At 48.9% G+C, this 12,371-nt stretch overlaps 1 protein-coding gene across 1 annotated transcript in view; it reads left to right on the top strand.

Annotated features, from left to right (window-relative positions):
* Positions 1-12,371, top strand: part of TFCP2L1 (transcription factor CP2 like 1) — a 55,282-nt gene that overhangs the window by 24,380 nt on the left and 18,531 nt on the right. The window contains exons 3-6 of the mRNA XM_047085312.1: positions 8,317-8,393; positions 8,929-9,034; positions 9,722-9,828; positions 11,064-11,216. Of these exons, the coding sequence (XP_046941268.1) occupies positions 8,317-8,393; positions 8,929-9,034; positions 9,722-9,828; positions 11,064-11,216 (443 nt within the window). The remainder of the gene's footprint in view (positions 1-8,316; positions 8,394-8,928; positions 9,035-9,721; positions 9,829-11,063; positions 11,217-12,371) is intronic.

The raw sequence follows: 12,371 nt of genomic DNA, 5'->3' as shown, positions 1-12,371 counted from the left end.
GTCACCAGGGCTCTGCTGGTTAAGGTGGGGAGGTGGATGTGAAGACTGTGACCGCCCCTCCTCCAGCTCAGGCCATTCCTGGCCTGGTGGCCACCTGCTGACGGCTAGTTTATATCACCAAGTGCCAACCCTGGGGCTCCTTCCCTTTTAGCCTTTAAAAGACCTTTAACTGCTCCAAAGTAGAGGGTGGGGGCTGGGGATGGTAGAGGGCATTGCCCTGAAGACTTTGGGGGAGGAAGGACCACCATCCCCTGGTAGGGCCCTGGTATGTCTGCCTGTGTTCTCACTGCAGGGGCGGGGGGGTTAAGATCCAGCCAGAGACCTATTTGCCGCTCTCCATTAGGTGCGCCTTCAATCCGCCAACAGCCTTCTGCCCCTTAAATACCGGTGTCGGCCACATTTTGGAGACCTGGAAACTGAGACTCACAAACGGAGTGATTTACCCATTAGTCAGTGGTGGGTCCACCTATGACCCCAGGCTCCAGACACGTTCCCAAAGTAGTTTTGGGAGCTTGCAGAAGAACACTGGCAGATGCTTATCTCTGTAATTTTTCAGTTACTGTTTATTTCTGGTATGTGATTATGATTGTTCTGTATGCAGCTCTGACACACTTTTCGAAAGTAAGTTTAAAAAGTGAGTTGATTAAACAAATAGCATCGTCACAATAAACAGGCAGTTTATTTCAGTGGCAGAATTGTGGGGTAAACGAGGGTGGTGAATGCTGTCCCCGCTAGCATCTTGGTACGCCCTGCACCCAGCGTGTCACTGGGCACAGAGCGGGTGGCCGTGGGGGATGCAAGGGTGATTGCTGAGTAACGGAGTCCAAGGGACCCTCCCTGTGAAGTGGGGGTGGGGAGTCAGAACACACATGACCGAAATGCAGTGCAGATAACAGCTGGCTCCCAAGTGTCCTGCCTCCACCCCGTTGTTGTGTGTGTGTTTTAATTTCAGATCGATTGAGGACTACAGAGAAGAAGAGAACACATACTCGTGTGCCCAACGCAGTTTGCAACCTTGCCAAATTTGCTCCTGATTGTCCCTCTTTCTAATGCTGTTGCCTTTCTTCCCTCCTCAGAAGCAAAACCACTTGTGAAACTGGCGTTGGTTTGAAATGTTGGTGTTGGTTTGAATGTCTACGCAGATTCTTAATTTTTTTACTGCCTTGCGCAGTTAGCTACCAAATTAATGGCATCATTTTTTGTGTCTTTTTTGTTAAAAAAATTTTTTAAGGTTTATTTTTGAAAGGGAAGGAGACAGAGCATGAACATGAGAGGGGCAGAGAGAGGGGGAGACACAGAATCCAAAGCAGGCTCTAGCCTCTGAGCTGTCGGCACAGAGCCTGACGCAGGGCTCGAACTTACAAACTGGGAGATCAGACCTGAGCTGAAGTTGGACCCCCAACCAACTGAGCCACCCAGGTGCCCCATCATTTTCCGTGTCTTTAAACTTAATATTAAGTAGTTTCTTATGTGTCACCAGATACCTTTTTTGAAAAAACTTGTTTATTTTTAAGTAATCTCTGCACCCAACATGGGGCTTGAATTTACAACCCCGAGATTAAGAGTTGCATGCTCTACCCGCTAAATCAGCCAGGTGCCCTTACCATATACCTTTTTTGCTTACTATTATGACTCTGAGATTTCTCCATGTTGGTGTGTGTCACTAGAGTGCTCATTTTAAGTGCTGTGTGCACTTCCATTCTAAGTCAAATAATAGAATCAACGTATCTCTTTTCGTGGTGCTGGATAGATAGGTTGTTGACAGTTTCTCCCCGTAATGAGCGATGCCACAGTGAGCAAGTTTTGTCTGTCTCCTGATGTACATGAAGAGCTTCTTTAGGATATGCTTTTAGAATTGGATTTGCCTGACTGAAGGGTTTGTACATCTTTAATGAAACCTTGTTGCCAGACCCTTCTCCAAAATGGTGGTATCAGTGTAATACTTCCATCAGCAATGACCAAGAGTACCCATTCTCTACCTTGTAATCGGCACTTGATATCGTCCGCCTGTAATTTTTGCCCCTCCGATGGACAGAAGATGGTATCTTACCTTACTTTGCATCACCCTGCACACTTGCAGAGACCAGCATCTTTTCATGTGCATGTTGATCATTTTCTCTTGCCGGAGAGTGATCATTATGACCCAGTTTTCCAGGTCAGTCCCCACTTGTAGAGACCGTGTAATTATTAACAGCACCCTTGGCGTTTTCAAAAGTGTCTGGGTATAAATGTTACCATGGTTTTCCTATATAATATAAAGGGCATCATTTTTCCTTTGTGTATTTGTGTCTACTTTATTTATTTTTTTATTTTATTTTTTTAACGTTTATTTATTTTTGAGACAGAGAGAGACAGAACATGAATGGGGGAGGGGCAGAGAGAGAGGGAGACACAGATTCGGAAGCAGGCTCCAGGCTCTGAGCCATCAGCCCAGAGCCCGACGCGGGGCTCGAACTCACGAACTGTGAGATCGTGACCTGAGCTGAAGTCGGACGCTCAACCGACTGAGCCACCCAGGCGCCCCATATTTGTGTCTACTTTAAAAAAGATCCTTTCCTACCTCATAGTCATAAAATAATCTCATATTTTTTTCTAGAAATGTTAGGTTTTGCTCTTATTTTGGTTTTCGTTAACTTAGAATTATTATATACGTACGGTATGAGGTAGCCATGTATTTTTTCCATATGCATAACCAGTTATTCCACACTCTTAAAAAGTCTGTGTCTTTTCTCACTGTCATAGATTAGGTTTCCAAGTGTTTACAAGTCTATTTCTGGCTTTTTTATTCTTTTAGTCCGTTTGTTTACATGCCAAATTACATGATTTTAGTGATTATAACCTTATATCTTCAGAGTATTTTATTTTATTATTATTTTTTATTTTATTTTTTAAATTTTATTTATTAATATTTTTTTTTAACGTTTATTCATTTTTGAGAGACAGCGTGAGCAGGGGAGGGACAGAGAGAGAGACACAGAATCCGAAGCAGGCTCCAGGCTCTGAGCTGTCAGCACAGAGCCCGATGCAGGGCTCAAATCCACAAACCTGAGATCATGACCTGAGCCAAAGTTGGATGCCCAACTGACTGAGCCACCCAGGCACCCCTATTTTTTTTTTTTTTTTTTTTTTTTTTTTTAGAGAGCGAGCACGAGTGGGGGAGAGGGGCAGAGGGAGAGAGAGAGGATCTTAAGCATGCTCTGCACTCAGAGCAGAGTCTGACACGGGGCTCAATCCCACGACCCTGGGATCATGACCTGAGCTGAAATGAGTCAGGTGCTCAATCGACTGAGCTACTCAGGTGCCCCCGGAGTATTTTAAATGGAGTGGTATTTTAAATGGAGTGTTTCAGGGAGACTAGTTTGTCATGAGGAAACAAATATGAGACCTCATGTAACAGTGTGGTCACATGTCCATTAGACTTTGAAGGTGCATCTTGGTTTAGCAGGTGTATAGGATATTAGGGATTTGAGCCTTAAAGGAAGGGGAGGGTTTAGGTGTGTGGGAGAGGGTCATACAATAAGATGAATATAAAGAAATTCGGGAGGAAACATAGAGTGGACTCCTTGAATGTTAGAACCAGAAGGGACCTTTGAAGCCACTAGAGACTGTATGCGGTTGTTTGGCTAAGTGATCAATCTTTGGAGTCTGATAAGCCCAGGTTTGATCTTCACCAAGATTCTTAACACCTCTGTATCTTTTTTTTTATTTTTTATTTTATTTTATTTTATTTTATTTTATTTTATTTTATTTTATTTTATTTTATTTTTCAACGTTTATTTATTTTTGGGACAGAGAGAGACAGAGCATGAACGGGGGAGGCACAGAGAGAGAGGGAGACACAGAATCGGAACCAGGCTCCAGGCTCTGAGCCATCAGCCCAGAGCCTGACGCGGGGCTCGAACTCACGGACCGCGAGATCGTGACCTGGCTGAAGTCGGACGCTTAACCGACTTCGCCACCCAGGCGCCCCAACACCTCTGTATCTTAATTTTAATTTCCTCATCTATAAAATGGGAGCAGTGATGGGTTTTCCTCATAGGACCGTTGGGGGGACCAAATCCAATAATGCATGTGACAGGCTTGGCCATGTCCTGGCATGTAGCCGTACAGAAACTGAATGATAGTTACTTATTATCCTATTTCCTTGATTCTAGGGCCAACTTCTCTTTCTTTTGCCACATTTTACAATTTTGGAATTAGAACAGGGTTTTACCTTCATTTCCTGTAGTGCTTGTTTTTCTTCCCAGGTTGTTTAGAATGTGGGAAACAGAATATTTTATAGACCAGGAATTGGGGCCAACATGCTGTATGCAGAATCCACCCTCCAAGTTGATTTGGTCATCCTAGGAAGCCTCTCTCTTGTTGATCCTAGAGAGAAGAAGGAAGGGGAAAAAAACCCCATCTTAACTTGGGATGGGGATATATACCGTGACATGCTGTAGCAAGCTGGTACCTCCCAGGAAAGAGAGAATCATGTAGAACTATAGATGTCCCCCGCCCAGTGAATGACACCCACCGGGTAGGATGCGGTAGGATCTGGAAACATTTAGTGTCTGCTCCTGGCTGTGCCAATTGTGCCCAAGTCAGGGAACCTCTGCCCCCTCCTGTCAGTGGGGTCCACGACCCCAAGCTGCCCGAGTCACAGGCTGTCTGACCTGTGCTGAGATTCAGGTGAGTGAACACCTGAGCAGATGCTGCCACCACGGGAGCACCCAGCGACTGGGAGCTGCCAGTTATTGTCCTCCGAGGCACGCCTCTCCCCTCCTGCCAGCTTGCCTCAGTTTTGCTTGGGATCGCTTTCTCATTCATTCATCCCCTCCACTCTAGAAATCCTGTGCACTCTTCAAAGTCCATCTTAAATGTCATCTCCTAGTCCAAATCTTTTGTCACCCTTCCCCCCCCCCCCCCCCCCGTCACACCCTCATTCTCTGTGAGTATTGCTCAACTTTGGATTTCTGTTGTCTCTTAAGGAGATTTTCCAAATTCTGCCTCATATGACTACTTTTCCTACATGGTGTGATGTAGCCTGGAAGACTGCTAACCTTCGAGGGCAAGAGTGTGTCTTAGTTTTGCAAACCCTGTATGTAGTTCTGGCACAGAACAGCATCGCAAAGAGTATGAAATGACATTTAAGCACACACTTGCGGAATATCTACTGTGTGTCAAACAATATAGTGACCAGCGGAACAGATGTACTCTGTGCCCTCATGGAGCCTGCTTCCCTTGGCTCTCACTCATGCCCTGAAATGATGCTGGCCAAGCAGAGAGGTGCCCCTGTGCTCAGGTCAGTTCAGCTTTCATGACCTCGCTGATTGGTGTGTGAGACCACGGACAGTGGCCTTCTGATGGCGCTGCGTGAGAGCTGGGCTTGGGGAGGTCGGTCTGGCCCCAGCGTTGGCGTCCAGGCAGGCATGGGAGGGAGGTGCCCCGGAGTGTGTGTATGTGCAGGAGGAAGGGATAAGGACGGGAGATTGGAGAGGCGGTTGGGGAAGCACGTGGGTCAGACCTCGCAGCAGGTGGAAGAGGCTGTAGCCCCAGACCCAGGGCCCCACTTACTAGCTCTGAGCCCAGATTTCGCTGCCCCTTCTGTTCAGGCTCAAAACTGCCCTGCATGGGGCAGGAGGGGAGCCTCGGTTTGCTTGAGCTGGGGCTGTCCCGCAGAGCCTGGGGTCAGTGCTAATTGGGCCCTGGGGCACCTGTAAACCCATAGTGATGACCGCTTGGGCCTCAGGCCTCATGCCAGAGCTGGCTACGTTTTCCGCTTTCCCTCGGAGAAAGTGGAGGACGCTGGAAAAACCAGTTAGGGTGTGTGAGGCTCCATTTTATGTTGCTGTTAAGGGAGTGTTGGCTCCAGAGCCCGGAAACGTATGTTAAAAATCTGGCTCTTTCCGAAAGCTAGAAGCATTGGGTAGGTCAGCAAGTGGCATCTCCCGGACTGGTAAGTGGGCAGGACAAGAGTTTGGGGCTTGCGCCTCCGCCCTCTGATGCGAAGGGCACATCGTCCTGAGTGGTAACTGGGGCTTAGTGCATCACTGTGCCCCTTGGTCCCGTCCCAGAGGCTGGTAAAATACCAAGTGGGCATTTCTGTGCTTGGCCGGCCTCGTTTCCAGGCCTGGTGGGAGCCGTGGGAAGGAGCCCCGTGGCACACAGCCCTGTGTCCGTCCTGCTCACTTCCGAGTCCCTGCGATTCACATGGTGTCGGGCAGTACTTGTTGTAGGGGAATATTTGGAAGCAATGATTTAATCTCATGTCCTTTGCCCATTCTGTTGTTCGTGGCAGGGAGGAGGATGAACAACTTTGTGGCTGCTTTAACAAATTACTACAAACATGTTGGCTTAAAACAAAACAACAGAAGTTTATTCTCCCAGAGTTCTGGTGGCTGGAGGTGGGAAATCTGATGGGGCCGTGCTCCTTCCGGGGGCCTTAGGGGACCAGCCAGTCTTTGCACTTCCGGCTGCCGGGGGCTCCAGGTGTTCCTAGGTCTCCAGTCTCTGCTGCCTCTGCTGTCACATTGTCTCCTCTCTGTCTCCCCCGTGTGTCTCTTATAAGGACACTTGTAATTAGATTTAGGGACCTCCGGATAATCTAGGAGTATCTCCTCATCTCAGTATCCTTAATTTAATTGCATCTGCAAAGACTCTTTTTCCAAATACAAGATAACATTCACAGGTTGTGGAGATGAGGGTATGGACAGGCCTTTTCTGGGAGGTGGCAGCATTCAACTCACCCCCAGGGCTCTTAGGGTTTTTCAAATCATGGCCGTTTTAGCTATTTTAAAGCTGCTAGCTGCTGGGTTTGTGCTGTTTGCAGTCAAGTTTCGTGTGTGTGTGTGTGTGTGTGTGTGTGTGTGTGTGTGTGTGTGTATAAGGAGAGGGAGAGGTGGGTTTTAATATAGGTAGATTTCCATCTTCCCCAGTTTTAGTTTCAGAAAGTCCTTCCCTATTGAGTGTTAGCTACGTATGATTTATGTTCACATAAAACCTTAAGAAATTGGGGGCTCCTGGGTGGCTCCATCAGTTGAGTGAGCGCCTAACTCTTGATTTCGGCTCAGGTCATGATCTTGCGGTTGTGGGATTGAGCCTCTCTGTTCTGAGCGTGGAGCCTGCTTAAGATTCTCTCCCTCTCTCCCCATTCGTACTCTCTCTAAAAAAAGTAAAATAAAAACCAACCTTAAGAAATTTACTGTTTAGTCCAGTGGTAACTTCTTTTGATATTTGCTGTGAGGTGAATACCTATAAAACCCGGAGAAATCAGAGTCAGGTCTGTAGTTTGGTGAATTGCATGTGCCATGGTCAGTTTCCTGGTTTTGCTAATGAACCGTATTTACCTGGATGCCACCACTGGGGAAAATGGGGGACAGGCACTCAGGATCTTTCTGTTCTACATTTGTAACTTCTTGTGGGTCTATCCTTATCTTAAAAAAAAAAAATCAAACCGCCAGTCGGATTTACCAATTCCAATCATCAAATCATTTATTCTCTGTTAATTTGTAAAACATCCTTTATTAGTTGTGAAATATATTAGGGTGTTTTAGAGTTGTGGTTACGCTTATTTACTTTGGGAAAAATTGACATCATTTGATATATGGTCTTCCTGTCAATGAATATGGCATGTCCTATTTATTCAGACTGTATATTATTTCCTAATAAAACGTGTATAGTTTCCTTCACACATATTTGTACACGTATTATTTGTAGATGCGATTCATAGATTCAAGTTCTCTCTGTTACTGTGGATGAGTCTTTTCTCCACGTATGTTCTTTAACCAGCTTGTGCTGGTTGGAATCCCCACACCCTTTAAATACATGAAATTCTTTTAACTTGGGAAAATGCTTTTCATTCTGCAATTAAAGACAATGTTTAACAGGCTTTTACTCGTTCCTTTAACCTGCTCTCGGGAACGGTATGGTCAGTTATTTACTGTAATGTGGATTTGGGTGAGTGGCTATGTTCTCCATCCAAGTGGATGGGGGGGGGCGTCCTTTATGAAGAAATGTTAAGTTACGTTCCTTAAATTTAATGTTAACTCCATTTTGTTGAATTCTGTTTCTTTGAAAATTGTAGAAGTGCTGTGTCTTGGGGTACACATGGTGTGCTACTTGGGGTGCCCTAGGTGCAACCAGGCTGAGTGGACAAGCTGGGGTGTGCAGTCCAGAGAGTCCATCTAAGTTGGCCACGGACTGACGCCTCTGCTTTGTCGCCTGGGGCCATAAGGCCTGTGTGGCCACTCAGGAGGTCAAGAAGGCCTCTATCTGGGTGAACCCCAGATTTGAAAGCACTCAGAAATGGAAAATGTATTGTTAACCCCCCTCTAGGTCAGTCTTATGAAATCAGGCTGCTGGAGAATCGGAAGCTGGGAGACTTTCAAGATCTGAACACGAAATATGTCAAGGCAAGGCTGTGGGGCCGCCCTCCCTCCCCAGGGGTTGGTTGGGGTCTGGGAACCTGGGCTTGCCGAGGATGGGGCTCAGGAGTGGCTGGGAGGTTTGGGGAAAGCTCCAGAGTGGGAATGGGTTCCTGTTCCCTGGAGCGTGTTGTCTCAGGGGCCAGGGGCAAGCCGGTGGCACTGAGGACCAGAGGGGCCTGGGCTGATCGAACGGGCTCTGGGTTGGGCAGACTCAGGTTGGAGCCAGGCTTTGCCACTTACTGAACTTCCCTGAGCTGTCGTTAGCTCATCTGCACAAAAAGGTATATATGCACGCGAAACACTTAGTAATTCTGGAAAAAGGGGTCGTCATCATTTTCACTGTGTTATTGGGGTTCTGAGCGGGGAGAAGCACGCAGAGCTTGCGAGCAGGGAAGGGAGGCTCCAGCAGCAGGAGGGGCCTTGGTCTTGAAGGGTAGGAGGTTTGCCCTGGTAGGTGCTTCCTTTTGGGTCCTTGTTGGCCTCACACCTGGCTGTCCCCTCCCGGCCTCCCCTCCTCCAGAGCATTATCCGAGTGGTTTTCCACGACCGCCGGCTGCAGTACACGGAGCACCAGCAGCTGGAAGGATGGCGGTGGAGCAGGCCCGGGGACCGGATCCTGGACATCGGTGAGTCCCTTGGGCTAGGAGGGCCCAAGGCACTCCAGGCACATTGGGGTTCTTCCTGGATGCTATCGGACTCATGCCTGTGGGGGACACTTTAGTGCACTATTGCCTTGGGCAGAATGCTGTGGGAGCTGGCACAGGTGACTGTGTCCTCAGGCCTGCCCTCGGGGACTTCCCCTTTCAGTGGCATGAGAAGGCCTGTTGTCGGGGATTGCCCGGAGGCTTTGCAGAGGGTCCTGCCTTAAAGGATTGTGATCTGTGATGGAGGGAAGCTTGGGCATCACGGAGACGGGGAGCAGAAACTGAATTTTGGAGTCTTAGGCACGGATCCCGGGGTCTTTTATCTATAACCCTGGCAGCCATTTGGGTTTTGGAATTTAGAACTTAGAATGACACCAGGGTGCGTAGACCCCCAAGCTGCACGGAATGCCTCCAACAGGCAATCAAGCACACTGATATTTCTGCAGCAGAATAGAATGACTGGTCACACGAAATGGGACAAAGACTCTAAATAGCTTCGTGGCACTTCAAGTCTGGCTTTCTGCCAAATGGGTCACGCAAAACGTACTTTTCAGAACTTTTGGCATTTCAAATGGTGGTTAAGGCATTTGGACCTGTAATGAGAGTCCTTCCCTAAATACTTGGGAGTGGCTGACACTTGCACTTTTGTGTATGTGTATGTGTGTGCAGATATTCCACTGTCTGTTGGTATCTTGGACCCCAGGGCCAGCCCGACCCAGCTGAACGCTGTCGAGTTTCTGTGGGAGCCTTCGAAGAGAGCCTCTGCATTCATTCAGGTAGGCGGGGGAGCGGTTGTCCTCTGGGGAAGCCAGGAATCTCAGGGCCCACGTGTAGTTCCTCAGAACAGTCCACCTGCAGGGCCCTGCTGGACTCCTGTTCTCTTTTGCAGGGACATACCCCGAAGGGGAGGGGGTGCAGGAGTGTTGCCCGTGCACAGAGCTAGCTGGTCCCTGGGGCTGGAAAAGGACTTTGGCATGTTGTAGAATCCTGGGTGGGGTTTGCTTATCAATATATAAGCTTGCTACAAAATAAGCATGTCTTGGCGTACAGAATATGAAATAAGATTTTTTTCCATGATAGTTTCTAAGATTAAATTATTTAGTGGTCAGGCACCTGGTATGCATTCAGGGGCATGGCAGGGCCGCTGTGCTTCTGGGCTGGCACAGGCTGTCTCACTCACTATATGTCCCATTCTGAGCCTCTTTGTTTTTCCACCTGTCTTACAAATCGGACAATGAGCATAAAGTCATTACTGCAGTACCTGGTCCATAGTAATTGCTCAGTAAAAGTTATGACTTTTGTTTTAAAACATAATTACAATATTCATACTTTATTTAATTTATTTTTTTAAAGTTTATTTATTTGGAGAGAGAGAGAGAGCATGCATGCATGCAGCAGAGGGGCAGAGAGAGGGAGAGAGGGGGCTCAATCCCATGAACCATGAGATCATGACCTGAGCCGAAACCCAGTTGGTTGCTTAACTGACTGAGCCACCCAGGCACCCTTCTTACTGTATTTTAAAGTCACTATTACAATAGTGTTGTATTGCCACAGTAATACATTATTATAGTATTATAGTGTTAATATACATTGAGTGTGGTAGGTTCTTAGCAGAAACACAGAGATGGTTCCAGCCCCCTGGTCATGCTTCTGGCCTGGCCCCAGGACCTGGACACCAGGGCCATTGGGGGCTTAACTATGGTCCCACCTCCTCTGCAGTCTGTGGGGTCTGCCTGCGGAGAGAAGTGAGGGTGGGGCTACTGGGGTCCGTGGGCCTGAGCAATGGCAAGGACTTCGCTGGTCAGGCAGGGCCCCCGAGGTCAAGGGACAAAGGTGGGAGGGCATGTCCTTTATAAAGCAGGACAGAGGGCCATTGGCCTGGGGAGAGTGGGGAGGCTGACACAGATCTGCACCTGACCAGGCAGGATGGAAACCTTCATTTGGCCAGGGGCACTTGCGGAGCCCAGGGCCGGTCCCTCTTCTTGCTTCTTGCCCACGTTTCCCCTTCCAGGTGCACTGTATCAGCACAGAATTCACCCCGAGGAAGCACGGGGGTGAGAAGGGGGTGCCTTTCCGAGTGCAGATTGACACATTTAAGCAGAACGACAATGGGGAATACACAGAGCACTTGCACTCGGCCAGCTGCCAGATCAAGGTGTTCAAGGTAGGACATCCTTGCCACGTTCCGCCCGGGGTCACACGTGCCCACAGGTCCCTGCCTGCTCTGGACAGTGACACCAGCACGTTGACCTGTGCAGTCCCCCTGGAGGCCCAGCAGGGGGCTTGGCGTCCCTGTAGCCCGGGGCTCCCTCCTGGATTCCTGAAGAGCACGAGCAGTATGTCTTGGGGTGATGGGCCTGGCCGCTGTGGGCGTCCTTCTGCGTGTGGCACCTTCCGTCTCCCGTCACCACAGGTGGCCGTGCCCAGCTCTACTTTGTAAGAATGTCTGGACTTGAACGTTTTTAGGTTTTTGTTTTCCTCCCATGCACTTTGTAGCTGGCCACAGATTCCGTAGTTCGATTCTCCTTAAACTCAAGCCAGGAGGCCCCTTGCAGGAATCCTGGCCACAGATGTTCTTATCTAGGGCCCGAGGCCATGTCGCTGTCTGCAGTGGCCTCCTGTCAGAGAAAGAAATGTTTTTGGAGGTACCTCCTCCCTTGTCCTTCCTTGCTCACCCCCTGCAGTTGCCCGTTACTACTTTTCATCTCCTCGGTCTGGACCGATACTTCCCAACGATGATTCGTGGCCGGTGACGCAGCTGAAGGTCCTGCATGGCCTGGGGAGATGCAGGGTCACGACGGAGCCTGTGGCACCCCCAGGGGCGAGGGCGGGCGGGCCGTGTGGATTGGGACACCTTGGTCAGTTAGCGGTGCCGCGGTAGCACCCTTCGCAACCCTGCTTCAGGATCGGGACTCCTTGAAATCAAACCCACTCTACCGGTTGCCTATTGCTGTTGTAACAAATTACCATACGTTTAGGGGCTTAAAGCCACACACATTCACCATCTCCCAGTGCTGGAGGCCCGAAGTCTGAAAGGGTCTCCCTGGGCTCAATTCCTTTACGGAGGCTCCAAGGGAGGAGAATCCCTTTCCGTACCTTTTCCAGCTTCTAGAGGCCTCTGCCTTCGGCCTGTGACTTGTCCACCTGTCTTCAGAGCGAGCGAGAGTGGCCGGGCCCTTCTCGCCACACCTCTCCAACCTCCTCTCCTCCCTTCCTTGCCCACTTCTGCGGCCCTGTGGTTACATTGGACCCCCCGGGATGATGCAGGATAACCTTCCTGTTTGCATCTCACACTGCTAGCTCTGTTAACTCCACATGC

Source organism: Lynx rufus, unplaced genomic scaffold (genome assembly GCF_022079265.1).
Source record: "Lynx rufus isolate CCGP_SWC_20201006 ecotype Redwood Valley unplaced genomic scaffold, mLynRuf1.p SCAF_2, whole genome shotgun sequence".
NCBI lineage: Eukaryota > Metazoa > Chordata > Mammalia > Carnivora > Felidae > Lynx > Lynx rufus.
This window is presented reverse-complemented; position numbering and strand designations above follow the sequence as displayed.